At 35.4% G+C, this 26,401-nt stretch overlaps 2 protein-coding genes across 4 annotated transcripts in view; both read right to left on the reverse strand.

The window, feature by feature from the left end:
* LOC141402434 (sodium-coupled monocarboxylate transporter 1-like) overlaps window positions 1-26,401 on the reverse strand; it is a 150,895-nt gene that overhangs the window by 41,106 nt on the left and 83,388 nt on the right. The window contains exons 4-10 of one of the 3 annotated variants that reach the window (XM_073983772.1): window positions 20,842-20,907; window positions 20,051-20,170; window positions 19,832-19,986; window positions 19,100-19,349; window positions 13,320-13,700; window positions 13,088-13,257; window positions 12,748-13,025 (exon numbers count right to left, since the gene is read on the reverse strand). The exons of 1 other annotated variant lie outside the window; for it this stretch is intronic. In XM_073983772.1, coding sequence (XP_073839873.1) covers window positions 12,764-13,025; window positions 13,088-13,257; window positions 13,320-13,700; window positions 19,100-19,349; window positions 19,832-19,986; window positions 20,051-20,170; window positions 20,842-20,907 — 1,404 coding nt within the window. In that variant the 3' untranslated portion in view covers window positions 12,748-12,763. Of the gene's footprint in view, window positions 1-7,962; window positions 8,029-12,747; window positions 13,026-13,087; window positions 13,258-13,319; window positions 13,701-19,099; window positions 19,350-19,831; window positions 19,987-20,050; window positions 20,171-20,841; window positions 20,908-26,401 lie in introns of those variants that run through there. One more of the 3 variants, XM_073983763.1, reaches the window with a different exon arrangement.
* Window positions 8,275-12,740, reverse strand: LOC141402465 (sodium-coupled monocarboxylate transporter 1-like). The gene is made up of 8 exons (XM_073983793.1): window positions 12,499-12,740; window positions 10,418-10,469; window positions 10,293-10,360; window positions 10,075-10,229; window positions 9,755-10,004; window positions 9,318-9,698; window positions 8,851-9,020; window positions 8,275-8,776 (listed from the first exon to the last, which is right to left on the reverse strand). Exons 1-8 carry the CDS (start codon window positions 12,553-12,555, stop codon window positions 8,494-8,496), a joined length of 1,416 nt encoding a protein of 471 aa, XP_073839894.1. The 5' UTR covers window positions 12,556-12,740; the 3' UTR covers window positions 8,275-8,493.

Here is a 26,401-nt window from a genome sequence, read left to right on the forward strand (position 1 = left end):
ATAAGTGTCAAATTGCACATGTGAAGAAGTAAGCCGCGTAAGGAAATCATGAGGTGGACCGGTTAAAATAACAACCCCATGTATTAGGTATTTCCGTAAGCTTTCAAACGTCACCCACTTTACAGTAATTGGTTAAGTAGAACCGGATCTAACCCGGATGACATAACCAAAAATCAAATTATACATTTCCGTAATCAGAGCAACAAACCCTACCTTTTGAAATCAAAGAGTTTTCGCTGGGGTCGTTCCCGTTGAGCTTTCGATTACACAGTACAACAAAATCGAACTTTTTTTAAAATTACAAGAAACACCGCAAAGATTATAAAAGAGGTCCGAAAAAAAAGACACGTGTATCGGCGTTTTGAAAGTTTACGTTGGGAAGTAACCTAAATAGGAGTGGCAAGTTCCGCCCATTTCTATAGGTTTTGAAATATTCGACATCAGATTCCTTGGAATCCTTGCATTTCAGGTATAAAGTGTCTTTGGCAATATTACTGACAACAATGCGGTGTATCTTTTTATGAAAAAAATTTACCCTAATGCGAGTCACTAAAGGGAACTTTTTGGTCCCTTTTTTTAAAAACGTTTAAATACTCCTTTTAAATGTGATCGCATCAGATCAAAATATTCTACAAAATTATTTGTCATAAAATTTTACTCTAGGTCGCCGCATACACCATAACTCTAAATTGTACTTATACACCAGAAATCTGCCAAAAGCAAAACCACGTTTTGGGGTTAATGTTGTACTTTATCTGAGTTTATAAAATGTTGTCAAACAAAACTTCATTCTAGATAGAAGACGTCAAAGACAAAAATAATCTCCATCAAATTTAAATATAAGCCGCCGACTAAATGAAATATACATATATCAAGAAAATATATACATCAAATTTGCCAACAAAACACCCAAATATTTTTTGAATAAATTTGTTTTGTTCTTTTTTCGAGTTGATGCATGAAAGTAACATGAAATTTTGTTCTAGACGAAAGGTGTTCAAAGAAGAAATATTCTACAAAAAATTGCATTGTAAGTCCCAGAACAATCTAGATATCTAAGTAAAATACTTTGTTAAGAAAATGACGTTACAAAATTAGATATTATTTATTCCATACTTTGTCAATATCTCCAACAATACAGCACTTTTTGGGGGTTGTGTCAAAAGAAGAAATGTTCCAAATCAAATTTTATTGTGAGTCTCTGAACAAACGAAATTTGTAGCTATAATATTTAACATCTCCAGAAACTTTAGTTTTTTATATATGATTTAGGACCATATTCTACCGTTTTTTATTCACATTTTCGTTATCTGCGGTCACAAAATATATTTTATTGATATTTTTCATAATAAAGTCTTTCAGAAGATTATGTGTGCTCGATCCAAACTGTTTTTGAAATATCTATGGTGAATATATATAGGGAAAATATTGATAACCCAGATCGGACTTTGAATAAAATAGGTAAAAAAACTTTTTAAGTTAAACGGTTTTATGTTAATCATACATTGCAATGTTTATGATAAATGTACTAAAAACCAAAAAATAATAAAATAGATACAGTCGTGGGAATTATAAACATATGCATAGACTAGACAAAAATAAAACAGTGTGGGAAAGTGAATTGTCTACAATCGTTTATTAAAATGTTTGTTTTGTAGTGTTACACAATAATTAGGCAGTTGTTCAACCGACAACGATGGGCGTGTGATAAGTAGGGCTAGAATGTGGAAACAAGCTAGCAAGCTCGATTATAAGCGAGTTTTAGGGTTTCATAGTGGTGAGCGAGTAGTACTTTGTCGATTAAAGACAAACTACGAGCAGTGAAACGCTTCCTCGCCAGGTAGCAGTGTGAATGTCCAACGATAAACTAGTTGAAACATCTCTTTTATTTACATGGAGTGTGGAATTTCCATGAGCAAGAAAATAGTAAGAAATTTCCTCACCGTCTGCGGGCCAACTGCCTAACGACGAATTAATCGATTCTTCTATCGCACATTAAGTCGATAATTTGTAGACAATTGACGTGTCCCACGGTTTTATTTTAGTCTAGTCTATGCATATGTTTATAATTCCCACGAATGTATCTATTTTATTATTTTTTTGGTTTTTAGTACATTTATCTTAAACATTGCAATGCATGTTTAACATAAAACCGTTTAGCTTAAAAAGTTTTTTTATCTATTTTTATTTTCTAGTTTTTTAGATTTTATTTCGCGTTCTGTTTAATTCATTTAGTGCTTCATTATTGCAAGGTTTCTTGCCCGTTAGTTTATTGCAGTCCAACTCCTCTATACGTAGTCCCTGCAAAGATCTTACTCTACTAATAGCCACGTAGGCTTGACCTTCTTCAAACAGTTTCGCACCATTTTATGCATTGTAGAAGCCCATGATAGTATTAAAGGCAACACACATCTGTGTGTATTAGATTTGTGCTATCTAGTTCGTTTAGCTGATCGATCTTTTTAGTTCAGGTCTTTTGATTGAACTAGGTCGTTCTTTTAGTTCAGTAGTTCAGTTCGTCATTCAGCTCTGCATATCAGCTGTCTTCTTGTTCGAACATTCGTTCAGTAGGTCGCAAAATACCAATCATTCATTTGCATTCTGTGTGTGGATATTGTAAACATTAAAAACTTGTGAAACAAACTTATTTGGAGAAAATGCCAACGTTTTATTTCAAAGTGAATATCTCTGTTCTGTAAGAGGGACATCGAAAGCAAAACTTGGCAAGAAAAGTAGAAAATCTTCACATCGTTGTAAATGTGTCATAAGTGGTCAAACAACAAAGATATCGCAATAGTCGGTAAAGCATCCCATCCCGGAATTTCGATCGGATCCTCACGAAATTTTGGGGGTTAATGGGGGTCTCACAGAGAAGGAACCCTTTTGATGGTTGGCACACATCCCACTTTTCCATGTTTTATTTGAGTTGTACTGATGATGCACTTAAATGCGTTTCAACAAAATTGACCTGTTTTAATTAAGACATTCAGAGCAAAAGGCGCTAAGCTATCCCGACCCGACTATAGTCTTGGCTCGCTTGTTTTAATTTATAAATGAACAATTTTGTCTTTCAAATTGTAAACATTTAAAATTTGCAAGTTTGCGAAGCAAACATTGTCAGCTTTTGGTTCTACTGGTACATTCAAAAAGAAATTCAAACTACATATAACCCATTTGAAGGTTTGAAGAGAAACAACTTTCGGAGGATGCTTCACTGATTTAATTAACACAAATCCAAGTTCAATATAATGATGACACATTGAACTAGATCAGCGTTTTGTATGAAGTGGTTGAAACAGCTGACATTTTTTTCGTTATTTTACTGAACTACTGAACTATAAAAAACGACTTCGAGTGATCTAGTTCAGTCGTTCTTTTAGGTGAATCGTTCAATTGAACTAGTTCGTTCGCGAACTACACAACTCTAGTGTGTATCGCTCCCCTTGTTTTGTTAACCTGGCTTCATATTCTTCAGGCGTTTCTGACGCTATCATCTGTGTGTATCCCTCAAGTTGCTTTGTTAACCTGGCTTCATATTCTTCAGGCGATTCTGACGCCGTCATTTGTGTATATCGCTGTCGTTGCTTTTTTAACCTGGCCTCATATTGCTCAGGTGTGTTTGACGCTAATTGTTCCCGTCATTTCTGTAACCGACTATTTCTATCACCTTCACTTTCTTTGGCTCGTTTTGCTTTATACTTTTCTTTCGCTTTTTGAAGCTTTCATTTACGTTGTGTTGCAGTTTCTGTTTTATTTGTGTTTGTATTTTTTATATTTTTTGACCATTTTGTTCCCACGAGTAATGGACATTTAAACGGTCGACCCCCCCAGAGGTCCAATAAAGGGCAAGGCTGTGTACAACAAGATGCGCCTGAGTCTTGAGGGGAAACGCTAACGACATATCATTTTTATCCACCCTAATGCCATACAGTTCTCGGCGCGTTTTAACCTTTCACTTTAACTTGGGTGGTGTACCGCTAACGACGTATGATTTGTAGCCACCCTAACGCCACACAGTCCTCAACACGATAAAAAATCTTGACTTGGGTGGTGGATTCAGGCTGGATTAATCAGATACCTACATTACAGGTTCAATTTCTAAATTTAAATCTTAATTATACGCCATTTAGTGGCTGCGCCCATCTTAAATATTGAGGTTGTATAGTGCACTGTATTCTTCTTGTCAAGCCCTTTTAATTGATACCCATATTGGTGGGATTGATAAAAAATTGTTATCAGCCATTTGGTAGCGGCTGTCATCTTAGATTTCTATTTTGCATAGTAAATTTTATTCTACTTGTTGAGACCTTTCATTTGATACCCATGTTGATGGCATTGATAAAACCTAAGTTATCCGCCATTTTGTAGAGGCCGCCATATTGGATTTTAATTTTATATATTACATTGTATTCTACTGGTTGAGCACTTTCATTTGATACCCATATTGATGGGATTGATAAAACCTACGTTATCCGCCATTTTGTAGCGGCCGCCATCTTGGATTTCAATTTTTATAGTATATTGTATCCTGTTTGTTGAGCCCTTTCATATGATACCCATGTTGATGGGATTGATGAAACCTACGTTATCCGCCATTTTGTAGCGGCGGCCATCTTGAATTTATAATGATAATGAATAAACATAATTGTATTGTCACCAAAATCCAAAGTGTATACAAAATTTCAGATTAATCGGTTGACAGGAAGAGGGTGAAATTTGAATTCCTAAATTTGACCCAAGAATAAATAACACTGTGAACCGAAATTTTGGGGGGTGGAAAATTCCTTTTGGGGATGAAAGCTCTTAGTGATTATATACAGAACCCAGAAGGACAGATCCGCCGTGAGTCGAATTTTTGAGATATGGCGTGATGAATATTTTGCTGGAGACCCTATAAGACCTCAGATATTAGCGTTATATCTTTGTCCGCTGTTGTTTTAGTTTATTTTTGAGATCACATTTCTTCATCCAAATCAAATGAGGATTATTTTCGTAGAGCATTTTGACCTTCTATCTCGCTTCCTTCAATGTCCTTTTCGTCCTTTATTTTAAGAGCGACTATAAAAGTACCACAAGATGACGTTTTTCAGCTTCGAAATGTTCTACAAAAATGTCGCTCAGAAAATTTTAGGTACGGCTCTCACTGGCAACTAATCGATTTTGTCGCGTTTTCATTGTAATTTTTTAAATTTACCCCTGTTTGCTCAGAAAAAAACTGTGTTTTATGTTTTTGTATGTTCTGTAACGAATATACAAAAAACAAAATATAGTCTTTTTCTGAACAAAAACAGGGTAAATGCACAAAACGACCACGAAAACGCGACAAAATCGATTTGTTGTCAATGAGAGCCGTACCTAAAATTTTCTGGCCGACATTTTTGCAGAACATTTCGAAGCTGAAAAACGTCGTCTTGTGGTACTTTTATAGTCGCTCTTAAAATAAAGGACGAAAAGGACATTGGAGGAAGCGAGATAGAAGGTCAAAATGCTCTACGAAAATAATCCTCATTTGATTTGGCTGAAGAAATGTGATCTCAAAAATAAGCTAAAACAACAGCGGACAAAGATATAACGCTAATATCTGAGGGCTTATAGAGTATCCAGCAAAATATTCATCACGCCATATCTCTAAAGTTCGACTCACGGCGGATCTGTCCTTCTGGGTTCTGTATATACTCACCAAGAGCTTTCAACCCCAAAAGGAATTTTCCACCCCCCAGACTTTTAGTTCCATTTTGTTGCACAGTGTAATAAAACAAACGGGGTGAGCTAAATAAAACCATTTAAAAATTACGAATTTCATTACTGTAAACTAAAATAACGTCATCAGGATAAGTCATAGGTTCCTGATATTGCATGTGAAAATGCGGGGACAGTCTACGGCTATTGTCCAGTGAATATATATCTAACATTCGAGTCCTAACATTCATGGTTTTGCCAAAGACACTTTATACCTAATATGCAAGGATTCAAGGAATCTGATGTCGAATATTTCGAAACCTGTAGAAATGGGCGGAACTTGCCTCGCCTATTTAGGTTACTTCCCGACGTAAACTTTCAAAACGCCGATACACGTGTCTTCTTTTTTTTTCGGTTCTCTTTCATAATCTGGCCGAATTATCTTGTAATTATTTTTTGTGTTGTACAGTGTTACACATGTGAGTTAAATGGGCAATTTTTGCATAAAATGACTCCAACATGGAATAACAAGGAATAACTAACGCTACTACGCTCCGATTTTGTTGGCATTTTTTATAATATAGGCATAATTTCGCTCTTCAAGGAAACATATACATATCTTTTGGGGGGACAGACCCGGTTACTCCTGTTATTTTCGAAGTGTATATTTCCCTTATAAGCGCACATAAATAAGGTGTTTTTAGAACCGCAATATTTCAAGAATGCTTCCCTCTAGGAAAAAATTATAATAACCAAACTTTTAAAGAATTCTTCTGTCTACAATATTTGCTCTAGTCACTTTTTGATTAGACCCACCGTTTTCAAGAAAAAATCCGAAAACCTAAAAATATCTAAATGTTGACTCCGAACAACTATTTTTGCACACATGGGATTGATGGGACTTTTAGGACATTGCTTCTAATGGCAAACCCTAGCCTTCCACCAAAGCTTTTTGGGAATTTTTGCTATTTCAATGTCTATTCCGAGTTTTTTGATTTTTCGGTAAGTTAGAGCCCAAAAAAGTAGTCGCAAAGTCCTACTTGCAGGAAGAGTGCTGTCAACTAAATTTTTCATTCATAAGTTAGCGTTTTAATTTTACCCATTTTTGTCGTTAACTGAAAGAATGAGTTAGGGAATTGCACTACTGATGTTCATTGCGACGTATACGTTATGACATCCATAATTCGCCATGAGGCACCACAATCTGAGATATTTTTATATTTTTTAGAAAATTTAAGATTTTAAAATGAAATCAAAGTTTTTGAAGCGAGAAAAATTAACATTGCCTACTCAACAATCTGAAAATCGTATATAATGTGAAAACTGTTATTCTTTTGAAATAATTATACTCCGGAATCAAACCATTTAAGGGACATAAAATCGCAAACATTATGTCTGAATTTACTAATTGTTATAACCTCCATCAGAATATGTAGGAAATAATTAACTTTTTTATTCCGAAGTCGATATAACCATGTCCGTCTGTCCGTCCGTCAGTCTGTGGAAATCAACATACAGCTCGCTGTATTTTACGAAAGAGCTTTATAATTTTGTATACGAGGGCCACTAAAAAACCTACTAGCCTGGGTAACACGCAGTGTCGCCAGGCGTCATTTGAAATTTTTATCGGAATGTTTGACAGTTTTTAATCCAAGTGTACTCAGGACAGTTTGACATATAGTGGGTTGTTTACAGTGGCTTGATTGAGGCACCTCCAAGACATGATTTTTGAACGTTTTTACAGCATCCTCTGGCGATTGCTGCCATTTTTCGGTTTCATACGCATAGTTCCATGATTCGTCAACTGGATCCATTTTATGAATTTCGTTTGAAACGCCCCGATCGTATTTTTTCGAAATTTCATGTACCGATCGACAGGGGATGCAGCGAAATTTTTGGTATAGGTCCATGTCTTCATATAGCCCCCATAGAACGGTACCTCCCGATTTTCGGTATTTTGAAGGGTGTAGCCGCAATATCCAACCGAAATGGCTGAAATTTGATATTGGTTAATATATCTTTTTGGAACAGACAAATTAATTATACTGCTAGGCATCAATGGACAAAGATCCAATTATGGGAGAATGAAATTCTAAGAGAAATTGTATTACCCTGACTGACAGGTTAACTCATTCAATTTACTATCTAAAACAATTATACCTTTTTAGAATATGAACTTTACATAAGATAGGCGTTCTTCATTTGTGGTTAACCAAGCACATATTCTGAAATAAAATCTCAACAAAAACATATATGTCAGGTTAAAATCGCTTCCATACTCACCGCTATCACTAAAAACATAACCGAACCAAAGAAACGTAAACGGCGATCGAAACGCATTTCAAGGTACTAAAGAAGAAGAAAAAAAGAGAACCCAAAGAAATTTTGAAAATCATGGCCAAATAAACTTTAAACTGAGGTGCAGTGAAAGGTGTAAAGAATACCGAAAGTGCAAAAGTAGGTACAGACAGGTCGACGAATATCAACGTTATTTTGAGAGACAAAACAAAAATAAATAATAAAAAAAATAGTTTTAATTTGAAAATCAATTTTAATTCTTTAGATTTGCTTAGAAAATAATTTGAATAAAAAAACTTTTTTTAAATTATTTTAAAATCCAAAATTTATTATATAAAACAAAAACAAGTTAAAGAAATAACACTAAATTTTGTAAAACCAAAAAAAGACAAAAACAATTTGCTCTGTTCCAGAACCTGCAAGAAGCTACTATTTTTTACTATGATAACATTTTTTCTTTATGTTATCGAAAAAATAGTGAAAATTGGTAGATTCTTGCAGTACTGGAATTCAATTCTATGCATCATCTTCTGTCTTGTGACTTAGTGCTTCCTTTTCTTTCTCCTCCTTCTTAGTTAATTTGTCCATATCCAAGGGAACACTGCTGTATTTATAGGGTTTCAAATATTTCCTCAGCTTGGGAATTATCAAGTCGGGATTAACTTCACTGCTGTCCTGTTTACCGAAATACAAAGTGGCCAGAAGAGCAACGATAATTGTTGTTGTCGCCCCCAATGTAGTGTTTAGTAGGAATGATAAATGATGGAAGGCATGGGGTAGAGTTTCCGGTGGTGGAATACTGTAAAACAAGAGGAAGAGAGACATTTTATATACCATTTAAACATTTAAGTTTAAAAATGTGATCAGGTTTACCCAGTCAGAGTTGAATTCTTGATGTGAGACATATCAAAATCATATGAACATCCCTCTATTGAAACCGGTTTGGTGGGGAATCTCAAAATTCCCAAGGCAGCATCAATTTGCGAACGCACAGCAACATAACCCATGAGCAAAGTGCCTGAGATGCAACCAAGCAAAACGCTCTGAAAAAAAATTGAAATTAAATTAAATATTTTGGTGCTTAAAAGCGTTTGGAGCACATAAACCTTTAGGCGACTTCGCATAAGTCATCCGCTGGCTTGAAATTTGGAAGCATAAAGCATTGAATGAAGGACATTGCTCCCCATCCTCCATTTGTTATTTCAACCCACTCGACAGCCATGCGAAAAGACCATTGCACTATGTGTATTAAGAAGAGCTCTGAAATGCTAGCTCTAGTCCGAGCAGAGAACGAAAGTCGCTCAGATATTTTTGAGCTACAGAAAATCAATCAAAATTACCTCAGTCTTCACAAAAGGCATTGTCATGCCCACGGTGAACATTCCAAACAATGGCCCAGCTGTCATGGAGCCAATTGTGGTTGATAACTGCATTACCATACCCAGCTTTTCGACCACCTTTACCATTGCCATAGAACCCATACCAAATACCACAACAACGGCCCTAAGACTAATGGCCGTTTGTCGTTCGGTCAATGGTTTTGAACGATAGGGTTCAATGAAATCCTTTAGGATTACCCCAGCCAGAGAATTCAACATGGTGGAAAGGGAACTTAAAGCAGCGCTAAATACTCCAGCCACAAAGAGACCAACCACACCGGGATAACTACCAGCAATTTGCATTACATATAACGGCACTATTTGATCCTTGGCTCGGGCGAGCTGTAAGAGAAAATCGTTAATGGTGAATACACCTTGCCAATCATCATATGACTCACCTTTGTTGTCAAAGGATCACAATCATGATAATGGGCATAGGCCAATAGGCCCATATAAATACACATGCCCAATAAAAACATCAAACCAAAAATGAAAATTATCAGACTCTGCTTGACTTCCTTCATCCCGGGCAAAGATAAAAATCTCTGGACTGCAGGTTGGATAATACAAGTATGTTGGATCTTAAACATGGTACCGCCAACGAAAACAGCAAAGAAACCCATACGAACAGTGGGATCCAATGTGAACCTAAACAAAACAAAACCAACCAACCAATATATTATGAAGTGTCTTCAAATATCCGTAGCAGCATACTTACTCTGGAGCCTCTAAACGTCCACTTGCGAAATTTCGGTCATACACCACACCCATACCACCCAAATCCAGGGTACCTTTTATGATTACAAAACCCATGGAACCAATCATAATGAAACTTTGCAACACATCTGTCCAAATGACACCCTTAATGCCACCCTGCAAAACAATTAACAATGTTTTAAATATAAATTCTTAAGATGTACCCCTGTGAAGACTCACAATGCAGGTATAGAAGGTACAGATAACACAGACCACCGGTATAATGGTATAGAGATCAATGCCAGTAACTACAAAGAAAACAAATATATAATCTTTTATATTATTTGTAAGGGAAAATTACTTACCTTGATTGAAGGTCAATGCGGGCACATAAATTGAAATCGGCATCCATAGAAGCTATAGAAAATCAGTAAAGAATTTTACAAATATTTATATATATTGATAGTTAGTTAGGAATCGTTGCTCAGGTCCACCACAAATGAAGGCTTTACAAGTAAAAGAAACAGTCGGCTTTGCCGATATTTAAATGCCCCCATCCTATAACTCAGCATGTAAGAGACCTACGTAATAACTTCTAAGGAATAGAAGAATACCATAGGAAGTATTTTGGGGACAAAGAGAAATCAATACAAGACTTCTATCGAATAATATAACTCCATAGAAGACTTCCATCGAAGATTTTAATTGAATAAACGTTTCTGTAGAATATGAGATTTTCCTCTATGAAATTTTCGTCTATGAAAATCCATAATCTCTTTCAATGGATAACATACATATATGTATGTCGAATAATATTCCTAAAAGTACGAGTAAATGCCAATATAAAATCTCTTCATTGCGTATACGTGGCGTCATAGCTCATACGCAATATGGAACATATAGTTACTAGTAGAGCGTATACGTGCTGCCACAACTTATACGCAATAGGAAACAAATGTTTGCACAGGCAACTGGAAGTCGAATTGGACCAATAAACATATCTTAAATAAATGTTTTCTATTAAATAGGGGCAGCACCATTTAAAGGCTATTGTAGAATATGTGGGTTTTACATAGATCTTCTACTTATTGAGATATCCCAATAATTGATAAGAGATCTCTAAACACGACTTAAAGAAAAAAGAACCTGGTCGCTTGGCCGACAGCTAAACGGCGTCAGTCAAAAAGATACCACCAAAATTGGCTTCTAGAGATTATAAAAACTCCATGGGAAGACTTCTATGGGCTAGGCTATATAAATAGAGGACTTCTAGAGGCCTCCTGAAGAATGTACAGTATAATCTCGATAATCCGGACACCACATAATTTGGCGGTGTTTGGATTTTTGAATTGCCCGGATTACCAGTAGTTACGAAAAACCAAAATTGTGGGTCTTCCCTTTGATGGATAAGTTTGGCGTAATTTGCAGGAAACATTTAACACCGTGTAACCGTGGTGTAATGGTAAGCCGCATTGCACATTTTATGCCCGAGTTCGATTTCCAGGTGAGGAAACGTACACGTATTGTTGGCAACAATTCCTGAGTAATTCAGCAACTTATCTACAAGCGGTGTCGTAAGACTCGCTGTTCGTATTCTTCTATAAAAAGTGGGTCCCATCTCATTGAGCTAATAAGTATCCCTTGTCCCTTCGGGGATGTTGACTTTAAGCAACAAGAAAGGTTAACAATTTAATTATTTTTTTGTTCGTAACGTTAGTGTTACCGGTATTTGTAAACAAAACAAAGAAATTTTTAAGTTTTTGCCTTTTTAGGGGCAAAGGCCATTATTTGTGAGATTTTAATTATTTAATTAATCGAGCTCTATGACCTAAGGAAAGGAGACCTCCAGTGAGGTCTTCTAAGGAATTAGAGACTTTCGTTTAGGTCTTCTATAGAATAGAGGACCCCTATTGAGGTATTCTACAAAGTTGAAGACCTCCATTGTGGTCTTCTTTTGAATAGGGGACATCCGTTGAGGTCTTCATTTAAATAGGGGACCTCCATTGAGGTCTTCTATGGATAGGAGACCTCCATTGAGGTCTTCTGTAGAAAACGAGACCTCCATTGAGGTTTTTTATAGAATAGGTGACCTCCATTGAGGTATTCTATAGAAAAGAGACGTCCATTGAGGACTTCTGTAGAATGGAACGTGTTGGTAATCCGCTTCCTTTTTCAATTTATCTCTTTAAAAAAATTTGCGTTCGCACAAAACTGACTGTTCAATGTTACGTATACTTTACAACACACATAATACGCAATGAGGTACCACAATTTTCGTTACTCATATTAACACAACAACAATAATAGGTACAATATGTCTTCTATGTGCGATAACAGTCTCTTTCAGTCCAACATATCACCTTTGTTTGTGGTAAACCCTGCCGAATCTAAACAATATCTCAATAAAAATATTAACTTTAGGTGTTAAACACATTTCCATACTTACCGCAATCAATAAAAACATAACCGAACCAAAGAAACGTAAACGGCGATCGAAACGCATTTCAAGATACTAAAGAAGAAGGAAAAAGAAAACCGCAAAACAATTTTGAAAATAATGGCCAATTAAAAGTCAGAACTGGTGCAGTGAAAGGTGCAAAAAAAAGCCGTATATAATGTGCAAAAGTGCGTATGGACGGACGGACCTATGACTATTAGCGGTATTTCTGGGGACAAAAAATAGACTAAAACAATATGAACTAGCAATGACTTTATTCCACAACATCTAAAGATTTCTTAACAATAATGCACTCGTTGGGCTTCTTTAAGGGTTCCATTTCCTCCAAAGTAATTTCCACTTTAGCTTGGGGTAAAAATCTATGCAATAATGGAGAAATGAGATCAGGATTAATGTCTTCCAATTTATTGGTGCCAAGCAATAAAGCTGCTACATTGGCCACAACACAGCCAATAATGCCTCCAAAGCCTGTATACCACATAAAAGACAGGTGATAGATATTTCTTTCGGAAGGTCTGCAATAAAAGGAAGGATTATTTCATTTGGAAAAGAGAAAGAGTAAATTCATTTATCCTACGTATAATTTTGCCTTTCCCACAATGTGGAATTATCGTAGGCATAAGTACAGCCTTCAACGGAAACTGGTAGCTTGGGATGTCTAACCAGTCCCTGCATTTGACCCCATTGAGCATTAAAACAAATCCAGCCCAGGGTTAAAAAGGAAACAATGCCACCAATTAAGGTACTCTGAAAAAAAACATTTTTTGTCATTAAGTTTTCACCACACCTGACACCCATATTCATCTTACTTTTTCATTTATCCATGGCATACATACACCACAAATATAGAAACCCAGCAGAGGTCCCATAGTTACAGCTCCCGTCATTGTGGCCAGCGTCAGTACAGTACCCATTTTCTCCACCACAAAGACCAATGCAATGCAACTCAAACCAAAAAATGCCACAATAAAACGTAGCAAAAACCCCGTTTGCCTTTCGCTAAGCGGATTCTTTAGTATCGGTTTCACCATATCTTCAGATATAATACAAGCCAAGGAATTCAAACCTGTGGAAAGGGAACTCAGGGCAGCACTAAACACTCCTGCCACAAAGATACCAGGAAGACCTGGTATATCACCCAAAATACGCATTACCAAAATTGTGGGCATTTGATCATCAGCACTGGCGAGCTGAAGGTACGAAATGGGGAAAAATTAGAGATAATTTAACAACTGCTTAATTTCTTTCAGAGAATGCCCTTGAATGTCCGTTGGTCTGCTCATATTAAATGTCTTTATGTCTATAAAGTCATGTTGCGTATACGTGTCGTCAGTACTAATACGTCATATGGAGCATCTGGGTTGAACTAAAGCGTATACGTGTTGTCACAACTCATACGCAATAGAGAACAGCTGTTTGTAGTCGGAATTAAAAATCGAATAGGACTAAACCACAGATATTAAATTAATGTCTTGAACGCGACTCCCATTGAATCAATATAGGTCTTTTACATAATGGGAAAGCTTATAAGATATCTCCAAACAGGTTTTCTATCTAACAGGAAATCTCCATTGACATCTTCCATAGGAAATTATATTTATTCATATTTATAAAGAACAGGACTCTCCTTAGAAGTATTAGCAGAGGTCTTCTATAAACTATAAATGTATGTATTCTAAAGACCAGGGGATATCCACAGAGGTTTTTAGAGAAAAAGAGAAATTCACAACTTCCTTGTATCGAACTGAAGGCCACCTGGAATTATTATCTACAAAAGGAGATCACAGAAAGGTATTATAATAAATAAGAGGACACCTTAAAAGGTCTTGTATGGAATAGGAGATTTCCATAGAAGTCTTCTTCACTGTTAAATGGAAAACTTTCAAAACCAAAGTTTTAAAATAGAATACGTCCACACATGTCTTTCATTGGAATGAAAGACTTCCAGAAAATTATGTATAAAGACCATTAAGAGCTTTTTTGTAGAAAAATAGCATACATAGAGTTCTCCAATACAACAGAAGAACTCTGTGGAGATCGTCTTCAAAAAGATTGAATCCCACCATCAAGTTAATTTATAAAATATAACACTTCCATTGAGACCTACCAAATAAGATGCCTCCACAGAGGTCTGTAGAACTCCATAGAGGTATTCTATAAAAAAAAACAAGCACAGGTCTTCTACAAAAACAGAGTCCTCTATAGACATATTCTAAATAATATCTTCCAAAAATACTCTATATAAAGGAGCTTCTATAACAAGTCTTCGATAGAACAGAATGTGTCCTTAGAGGTCCTCTTATATATAACAGAAGACGTCCATAGAAGCTTAATAAAAAGCACAGCTCTATAAAAGTTCTCCATAGAAGAGGAGATCACGATAAAACTTGTTTTAAATAGGAGATCAGCTCAGAGGTCTTCTAAAGAAAAGGATGTATTTCATAGCGGAGGAGACCGCCACGGACGTTTTTTGGAATATGAGACCTGCACAGATGACTTCAATAGAAAACAACATATTGATAGAGATCTTCGAAAGAAAATGAGATTTTGTATAAAAAAGTAGACCTGCATAGATGTATTACTTAGAAGAGGATGCAAAGAATTCTTCTACGGACATGTCTCCCTGATTCTAAGAGGTCTTCTACACAAAATGTGAATTCCGAAGAGGTCCCCAATAGAATATCAGTCATCCAATGATGTCTTCTACAAAATAGAAGACATTCAAAAAAGTATTCGATAGAATTGGAGACCTCCAACGAGGTCTATAGCATAGAAGATTTCCGAAGAAGTCTTCTGCAGAATAGGACGTCTCGATATAATTCTTCTATAAGCAAAAAGCGTCTTATGAGATACTCTCTAGAATAGGAGGTCTTCTACAGAATAGACGACCTCTATGGAGATCGTTTACCTAATAGGATACGTCTAAATATTTATTCTCCATAAAAGTCTACTGGGCAATAGGAGGCCTCCAAAGTGGGCTTCTATAAAGTTAGAGCACTCAAAAAAAGTCGTTAGAAAAATATGCAGACCTCTACATTAATCTTCTATAGAATTGGAGACCTCCAAATAGGTCTTCCAAGAGCGTTCTATAGAGTAGGATACCTCTAAAGTGATCTTCTTCAGAAAAGGCAACCTCCAAAAAGGTATTTTACAGACATAGCTGTTTTCTATAGAATGTGAGCGTTCCCAACACCCCGAAAGAGTTAGTTTATAAGAGGTCTTATCTAGAATAGGGAACCTCCAAAGAGGTTTTATAGAGAAAAGGGGACTTCCAAAAAGGGTCTTCTATATAATATGGGACCCCGGAAAATTCTTCTATAAACAAGAAGCGTCCAAAGAGATCTACTCTAGAAGAGGGGACCTTCAAAGAGATCACTCTCGAAGAGTAAAGAGGAGAGTATTACGTCACATCAAATCTCATCCTGCCGAGGATGAACTACCACAGTTTAAAACGAATGATGTTGCAAATCATCCAAAGCGTTGAGCCCTAATGGAATCTCCATGGCAATGCTGAAGCAGCTGGATAAGCCGGGAGTGGAGTATCTCACTAAAGTTCTCAACTTGTCGCTAGCCACCCTCATTGTCCCCGAAGTCTGGAAAATGGGCAGGGTGGTCCCACTACGGAAGCCATGCTGATTTCGCTTTTGTCGCCCTTAGCAAAGACCCTTGAGGTCTTAGTCCTCTCCAGTATCAGGCATAGCTATCAAGTTGCCGATTATCAGCATGGATTCCGTAAACAGCACAGCACGACAACAGCGCTGCACGTCATCTCCACATATATTTGACAAGGGCTTAACCAGAGAACGCCGTGTGATAGAACAGTGATGGTGGCGCATGACTTTTCAAAAGCCTTTGATACAGTCAGGCACTCCACGCTGTTTGAGGACATTGAGCAGACAAGCCTCCGGCCAAGCTTGAAACGTTGGATAGTCAGCTATATGCGTGGACGCCAGTCGTAGGTGGAATTCAGGAACAAGAAGTCCAAACCCCTTAGAGTGAAGCAGGGAGTTCCCCAAGGTGGTGTGATATCTCCGGAACTGTTTAACCTCTACCTCTCCTGTATTCCGCCCCCTGTATTCCGTACATCTGGCGTCTGGTACCTTCCCTGATAGCATCTGTGAGAGACTGAACTCCTATTTAACCGATCTTACCACCTTTTTCCACGCGACGAATATGCAGATTTCCTCCACAAAATCTACAGCCACTCTGTTCACCACATGAGCAGCGCAGTTTGGAACAGAATTAAATATAGTGGTCGATGGTAGCAGAATTCCGACCACAAACTGCCTCAAAATTTTTGGGGTCACTGGGGTCGACACTACTTTCAAGTCGTGAGCGCACGCTACAACTATCTGCGACAAACTGAAAAGTAGGATTAACGTCCTCAAGTCCCTAGCCGGCAGCACTTGGGGTGCAGATAAAGAAACCTTCTTCACCACATATAACGCGATAGGTCGGCCTGTGGTAAGCTATGCGACTTTAGTTTGTTCCCCGGGATTATGAGATACGAATTGGAAAAAGATTCAAACCTGTCAGAATGCCGCCCTGAGAACAGCAACAGGGTGCCTTCTCAAGTCTTCAGTGGACCATCTACATAAGGAGGCAAAGATTCTTCCAGTAAAGCAACACAATGAGATGCTTTCGTTGCAGTACTTACTTGGGTGTTAACGTGAAAGCCATCCCAATCACAATCCGCTGACTGGGCCCGACACATTTAGGCATATCAGGAAGGACATTCATGCTCTAAAGAGGGAGGTCCAAAAATATAGGAGAGAACCCTTATAAGGCTATAAGCAAATATAGTGTGAATGAAGTCCTCGAAGTACATCCCCAAATCTATCGCAGCTGAGGAGAGTCCGCTGCCACGACAAACCATAGTAGTTTTGGCTCCAATACCCTAAATTCTTATTGGGCGGATATCGATCGCGCCATGCAAGACATCTGCCCAGAAGTCGGTTGGACCCGCACGACACAAAACACCTCTTCAACTGCTCCTCCAGACCTACTCATCTAATTTCAGTAGATCTGTAGTTACATCCCATCGAAGCAGCCACTTTCCTGGAACTGGAGATAGACCAAGAGCCAGATTGAACAGAAGAACGAACATACAAACATAGTAATAAACTCTGTTACAACAACAAGAGATCTTTCACAGAACATGGGAGCTCCAAGGAGGTATTCTACAGAATAGAAGATATAGCAAAGGTTTTCTATGGAGTAGGATACGTCTAAAGATCTCTTCTTTTATATAAGACTACTATGCAATAAGAGATATCCAAATTAGGCTTCTATAATGTAGCAGAATTCAAATGAAGTCTTCCGCAGAATGGGGTACCTCTACACTGATCTTCTAGAGAATAGACGACCTCTAAAGGGATCTAAATCCTTCTACAGAATAGGATACCTCCAATTATTTCTAGCGAAAACGAGACATGCACCATGGTCTTCTATGGAATATGAGACCACGAAAGAATTCATCTATAAACAAGAGTCGTCCAAAATAAGGTCATATACAGAATAGGGGACCTCCAAGGATGCATTTTACAGAAAAGAAGGCATTCCAAGAAGCCTTCTACTGAATCGAAGACCTGATTATCTCCTACAGAATAAGATATCTATAACAACGTCTTATACAAAATACCAGTCTTCCATGCGGGTCTTCTTTAGAACAGGAGACCCCGAAAGAAGCCCAAAGAGGGATTCCATAGAATAGGGAACCACCAAAGAGGTCTTATACTGAATAGGATACCTTCAATGAGGTCTTCTGCCGAATATAAGACCTCTAAAAAGGACTGCTACTGAATAGAAGACACCCACACGCAGAGTACAGATATTGTAGGAGCAAATATATTTTAAGAATAAAATAGTGTATTTTAAAAATCTGAAAACATATATTGTTGTTTCAACCATATTTTTTGTGTCAGAAACCATATTGACACAAAAAATATTGTTGAGCCAACAATATATATTTTCAGATTTTTACAATACACTATATTGTTCTTAGATTATGATTGCTCCTACAATATCTCTTCTCTGCGTGCAGAGAAGTCTTCTATAGAATAGAAGACCTCCAAAAAGTATTTTACAGAAAGGAGACCATCATAAGGTTTTCTAGGGAATAGGATATATTCAAAGATCTTTTCTCTGGAATAAGAAACATCCATAGGGGTCTCCTATACAAAGAGGATTTCTGTAAAGTAGTAGAGCTCAAATGAATTCATTCGCATGGAATAGGAGATCTCCAGTGGAGTTTTCTACAGAATAATAAACTTCAACAGTGGTGTTCTATGGAATATGAAAGCCTTATAAACAGAAGGGTCCAAATAGGTCTTCCACAGAATAGGAGACCTCCAAAAAGTAATGGGAGAATTCCAAATTTCAAAGGACTTTTACAGAATAGTACATCTCCACAGAGATCTTCTATGTTGTAGGAGTCCCTTTCATAGGTCTTCTAAGGAATAGGAGACCTCCATAGATTAACCTAGTTTCCTTCATAATAATTTAGTTCCGTCCTACGAGAGCGTTGAAAATATGTTGTTATAGACTTCCCGTTGTCGTCCTATGTCGAATTTTTTTTAACTCCTCTCACCTTTGTTACCAATGGATCGCAATCGTAAAACGAAGCATAGCTCAGCAGACCCATGTAACAGCAACAGAAAAGTAGAAATATCAACAACGTCGTAAAGAGAATCACGCACTGCTTAACTTTTCCCATATCAGGTAAGGAGAGAAATCTCTGAAGAGACATTTGATTGACATCGCTGGATTGGATTTTGTGTAAAGTTCCACCAATTATAACAGCTGTCATCGACAGGCGCACCGTGGGATCCCAGGTGAGGCTACGGAAGAAATTATAATGGAAATAAAGAATGTGTATATATGAACATCCCAGAGTTAATTAATATTTTTAAATTTTTTTCTCTTTTAGAAACCATCACAATTATTCCAGTAGTTCGATTCTGTAACGCATTTTCCCGTTATCGACAAAACATTTAAATTTCTATAATTTCAGTAGTGCGATTCTCTAACTCATTTTTTGAGTTAACGACAAAGGTCGGTAAAATTAAAACGCAAAATTATGAATGAAAAGTTGACAACACTGTTGCTATCGGTAGAACTTTATGTCTACTTTCTTTTGGTCGCTAAATTATCGAAAAATATCGTTAATTACCGAATTTATAGAGATATGTTAGAGAATCGCACTACAGATGTCTACTTTTATTTTAAGTTTTAATTCATATTTTTTTTCGAATACCGAAAAAGGTAACCTTAGAAGCAGTTACAGAATAACACCACTGATTTATTTTCCATTTTTACTTACTCAGGAATTTTCAAGCGACCTCCTTCCCAATTCCGTTGCAATACGGCACTCAGTCCACCCAAATCTAGGGTGCCTTTGATGCAAATAATTAAGATTGTGCCATACATGACGATACTTTGTATGGCATCGGTCCAGACGACAGCCTTAAGGCCTCCCTTTTAAAGTAAAGAACGAAATTATGCACAGTAGCCAAGTTAATCTAGTTTAGAATTAGCTTACCACACAAGTATAAAATGTACAGACCACACATACTACCGGCGTTATTGTGTGCACATCAATACCGCTCACCAAATTAAAGGTTAAAGCGGGTACATAAATTGCCACTGGCAGATATAATATCTAGGAAAGAAGCATTACCAATAAAAGGTCGAATATAAAACGGCTTCGATATATTTACTAAGGGGGCAATGTGAATTCAATTATTTTTTTATTATTATTATTATATTATTATTATTATTATTTTTATTATTATTATTATTATTATTATTATTATTATTATTATTATTATTATTATTATTATTATTATTATTATTATTATTATTATTATTATTATTATTATTATTATTATTATTATTATTATTATTATTATTATTATTATTATTATTATTATTATTATTATTATTATTATTATTATTATTATTATTATTATTATTATTATTATTATTATTATTATTATTATTATTATTATTATTATTGTTATTATTATTATTATTATTATTATTATTATTATTATTATTATTATTATTATTATTATTATTATTATTATTATTATTATTATTATTATTATTATTATTATTATTATTATTATTGTTATTATTATTATTATTATTATTACTATTATTATTATTATATTATTATATATTTATTTTTTTATTTTTATTTTTTTATTTTTTTTTTTTTTTTTTTTTTTTTTTTTTTGTAAAAAGCATTGAAGAAATTTTTAGATGGAAATATATTTAGTACCCTTAGTATATTTATCAAGCAAGTTGAAGATACTCCATTGTACTTACCATACCCACCGTGAAGAGTATTGAACAAAAATAACGTATTGACTTGCCGAAACGCATTTCAAAATACTAGTTAGAAAAAAGGAAAAATAATGTGGATTTTTGTATTTGAACACTTCAGTAGTGGAATGCTAAGTAATACACCATAATGTTTTCAGGCCGGCATCACATAGTAATACATTAAGAGATGATAATTTTGAAGACATCGCAAAATTATCAACAAATTTCTAAAAATGAAGACTCTTGCAGGTTCGGGAACAAAGAAATGATTTAAATAACTTTTTCTATTACGTTAACAAGTTTACACATTGTAAAAGAGTTAAGGCAGGGAAGTATAAGGTTTCGAATCATTCTACTGATACTCATAAGATTTTTGTTTTTTTTCGGATATGTTCCGCTGAAGTTTATTGTAATTCATTCATCTTCATTCAAGAAAAGGTTTTATATCAGAACATAGAAAATTTCTAATTGGGTTTTTGTTTTGAGACTCACTTCAATTTGAATCATTGCACTAGTAAATAAGATCAATTGAATTGCACTAGTAAATAATATTTCTATTGCAATATATTTGTTGAGTCTTAAAAAACACAAATAAATCAAATTTAGACAATAGTTGTGACAGACCAATTACAATTTCAGAAACAGTAGTCTTCTCTGTATAACCTCTTGCTAAATGTACAATGTAATTTCTACCAACTAGAAATCAAACTTTTTTTGACATTTAATTCCATGTAGATGAATGAACGTTTACGCTTAATGCATTATTGGGTATTACTTAAGACATTCCGTGTTTTTTTTTACATAGTATGGGTAATGTTTTATTTACACATAAGTTCAATTTATTTACACAAAATGTTTGGAAATTTTGTACAAAAAAATGAATTTTGAAGACCGAATGTACATACATGTGCAAATATTAAATTACAAACCAAACTGTTCGGTCGGTTCACTAGTAATTTTTTTTTTGTTCAAAAAAAATATATATAAATAAATTATAATTATAAATTAATTATTTAATTATTTAATATTAAAAGATCAAGTTTTCTAATGTTGGTTATGGTTAAATTGATTTGCAGAGAAAACCATCGTATATCATATCAATATCCAATTCCAAATGTTATGCATCCGACATTGCAGAGAATTAACACAACTATTTTAATGGTTTGTTTTGAAACAAGCCACTGCGCTTTAGGTGTATTTTTTTGTAGAATAAGCAGAAATGTGATTCACTATTTATTTGTAAAGTAATTCAGTTTAATCAGAAACAAATTTGAAAACTTGTTATTTTTATACCCAATAAATAATCTATCTACGTACGATTTTATAACTGTAATCAAACTCCTGGTCGCAATTAAGAGACGATTGCCACGAAATTTTGAATAGAGGCAGAATATACTCCAATAGTGTTGGTGATGATCATAATATATTTCAATGATCAAAAATAATAAATGTTATATTAATTTTGTGGCAATAATAGTCCGATCAGCAAGACATTTCAAAAAAAAATATAAGGAGCTTGGATCTTAGTAAAAGATTACAATTTGTTTACTAAAACCTTTACTAGGGCGGCTCAAAAAACGACTAAGTTTTCTTTTTTTTAACGCCTTACAGGCTATTATTTTTCTATTTGATCCAAAAACCTTATATATGAAATTTTATGGCGATCGGTTAACGGGGATCTTTGTTTCCAAAGCAATTTGTATGGGGGGCAAAGGTGCATTTTCTCGAAAATTCTCTAAAATCCGCGGTTTACGGTCCAATCGACGAAATTTTTTACCACTTCATTATTGTGGCTAAAAAACGAATCCAAAAAAAAAAAAATTGTGAAAATCGGATTAGTTTCGGAATAGCTATGTATATAGGGCCAAAATACCTAAAATCTGCATGTCGGAGCTATACCAAAATCCGATTCGATTTTCACAATTTTTTGTAGGATTCGTTTTTTAGCAACAATAATAAAATGTCAAATGACATGGATCAATAATAAAGGTAGATGTATCTGCATAGTTAGTCGGTTTTATGATCTATAATTTTTACAAAAATTATATTTTATTTAGTTTTATATAATTCTCATATACACTTTCCATATAACTTTAATATATATGTCACATATCATATTATGAGTATTGGCAAAAACAACACATGACCGCGTTTCGCAGGTTAATTATAAAGACAACAAAGTAACTATTATTCCATTACGCCACAACATCAGGAATAATTAAAAACATAAAGCAGAAAAGAAAAACAAAAATTACGTGCAAACAAGTTTCTCCTCCCAAATATAATTTTCAAATCGTTCCGGTAAAACTCAACGACGACAAATGAAAAAAACAACTTTGTTGTATCAATCATAATTTTTTCTCTTTGTGAGACATCTGATTTGCTGATATGTCCGTTCCCGTACTTTTAGAACGAATTTCTGTTGAAAGCTATAATTGAAAAGATTCACTTTGGCAGTTTTGTTGTGATGTGTGTTTACTTTTTATTTTTAAAGTAAGCCTGCTTAATCACATATTTGTTGTTTTCAAATTTTAAAAACAACAAGTTTTTAAAGTGGGTGTAGTTAAAATTGATTTACTTTAGGGAAGGGCAGAGAATACTAGTTTCGTCCAACGCCACTTGGACTCATCAGTTCTCTTAGTTCTTTGCATTGAAGCAAAGAACTCTTCCCCAATTTTATGACGACCAGAGCTCAAGAATAAACGTAATCGATGAATTCGTTTAGATGCGAATTCATCAGAAACATTTAAAAAATCTCGTAGCCGCATATGTAAACCAAGTAACTACTCCCCACTGTTATGCGTCTCCACAATGCAGAGAATCATCATAACTATGTTGATAGTTGGTCGAAAATAACAACAAACAAATCGTCCACCGTGCTGTGTGTCTTTTTTAGCTTCACTTGAAAATTCATTCTCTAGCCAGTATCTATTAAAAATCAACCATTTATGTCAAAGCAAATTGGAATTGCTTGTCCTTGTTTTCAAATGTACAGATATTGTGTTACAAAAGCAGATGTTTTTTGTTGGAACAATTCAGCGATACATCTAAAGCATGACATCATGAAGTAAAAAACAAGCGAAAACGGTGTCTCTTTATTACAATATTCGCAATTAAAATATTACTATAACTTCGGTATAAGTATGTAAGATTGGAAGCATTGCCAAAGAAGCCACTAACTACAGCAACATACATATATGCCTGATGAGCTGCGTAACTAACAGCGAAACCGGTAGCATAATTTGGTGGTTGTGTGGGAACTCCTTTGGCTCTCCTTTTTCATTTGCAAATTTTGTATAACCTTTACCATAAATTATATTCAAACAAGATATCAGTCGAAACATTGACCTGCTGTGACTAAACTGGGAAAATGTTTTGTAGCCCAAGAGAATACCAATTATCAAGTATTTCATTACGATAATGCAGTTATTGCGAAGAGAACAGTTATATGGGAGCATTTGTCGGAGCAGGTCAACGTAGAATCAACACGTTGACCTGCTCCGACAAATTTCCTGAGAAAAGTTTTATAGCCCAAACGAAGACTAAATACCAAAGTTAAGCCATTTCTATGGGATGTATTTATATATACATAAAATTATTCCTTCGGACGCTAGAGTGATCTCCACAGACTGACGGATGCATATGGCTATATCGATGTATGCGCTGATCAAAAATATATACTTTGTGGGATCTAAAATTTCGAGGAGTTTCAAACGGAATGGCAAATTTATCATTTGTGTTCCTTTACTTACCTGAGGTTACATTTTTAACCTGTAAAGCGTTCCTTAACCCCAAAAAGTAGTAAAACTGGATGCAAATTTTAAGAGAGAGGGAGAGGAAAGGGGACTAAAGAGAAATTTCTTCGGGTAAAAAATGGTGAAACTGATTTTTCGACAGTTGTTTGACGATTATTTGGCAATGAAGAAAAAAATGGACAAAAACAGAAGAAAAAAGCGAACGCTGACAAAACAAAATTAAAAACTGTGAAATAAAAGAAGAAAAGTGAATTTTTATGTTTCTTTTTGACATTGCTACCTACCATTACCATTTTTTTGTTCCTTTACTTTTCTGGTAAAACTGGTTATGAGAGAGCAATTTTGAGCAATTTTTACAGTTTTCTCTTTTACCACTTTTACCATTAAATAAGTAAAGGAACAAAACTATAGTATGGTGAAAGGTATAAAAATTTTAATCAGATATTAGCTGGCCTACATTATATTCAATGTACCATGGCACAAACGTACTCTCTTGCAGATACTGTTCTCAGGATATGGAAAGAACACTTTTCCAAGCTGCTGGTATCGAGCAGTAGCGATGGAGACAAAGACTCTGTACCATACTTGATGACGGTAATACAGCAGTAATTGGCCTTAAGACTATTAAGCCAGCAGGAACCGACGGGCTACCAGCCAAGCTGTTGAGGACCGGAGGCGACAAGCTGATAAAGAGTATGCATCAAATAGTTATCGTCATTCGGCAGGAGGAATGCTTGCCCGATAACTGGAATCTGAGCATCTTATGCCCGTACAGAAAAATTGAGATAAATCTGTAGTCATATTACAGAGGCACAACTCTTCACTCCATTGTATATAAAATTCTATCCAGTGAAATCTGTGAACGACTAAAGTAATAGGTCAATCAAATAAGAGGACCATATCAATGCGGCCTTAAACCTGGTATATCAACCACTGACCAAATCATCACCTTACGATAAATCCTGGGGAACATTCAAGAAATGCAGATCGACATATACCATCATTTTGTCGACCACAAGGCTATCATTAAATTATTCTGCTAGAGAAAGTCGTATGTGTTCCGGATATGAGTAAAAGAGGCCCAATATACAAATGTTCTTTAGAGCGCTTCCTAAGTCAGCAACATAATTGTTACCAATTTAAAAATCAGGCGGTCTTCTTCAAATATGGGCACTTAAATTAAGATGCCCGCAACCAAAGCTAGTTGAGAGGCATTCTGTATAGGTGAGATATTCTACTTCCATTGGCAGGTTCTTTTTTTTTGGATTTTCCGAATATAAAGAGTAGTCTAATTTCCCCCGATTCCGAAACCTAAAAACTATGCAATCATCATCGCCGACCTGTAACGTGGTTGTATGGTCTGGATGGACGGACGGACGCACATACCAAGATCGACTCAGTTCAAATTCCAGGAGCGGAATTCTTTAACCCATTTTTAGTTACAAAAAAAAAAAAAATGGGAAAATTTAAACGCAAAATTTTATTTTATTTTTTTCGTCGCTAATTTTAGCTTGATAACCGAAATTAGACGCAGCTTAATTTGCGACTTTTGTAGGTAGTCGAAATTGGGTTACTGTATTCGGAGTTACAACTTGGTAATCAATAGACAGCGGAATCCTATGGAAATACATATATGGTTAGGATGGTCGTAGAGAAAATCCGATTAGACAGAATCTCCTTTTATCAAACAATAAAACGAATTAGGCCCAGAATTTTTTGCATATTTTGACATATTTTTACATATTTGCATAAAATAAGGATATGCAAAACCATATGCAAAAATATATACAAGGATTTGCGGTCTAAAA

Source organism: Musca autumnalis, unplaced genomic scaffold (genome assembly GCF_047663935.1).
Source record: "Musca autumnalis isolate F117 unplaced genomic scaffold, ASM4766393v1 scaffold_1, whole genome shotgun sequence".
NCBI lineage: Eukaryota > Metazoa > Arthropoda > Insecta > Diptera > Muscidae > Musca > Musca autumnalis.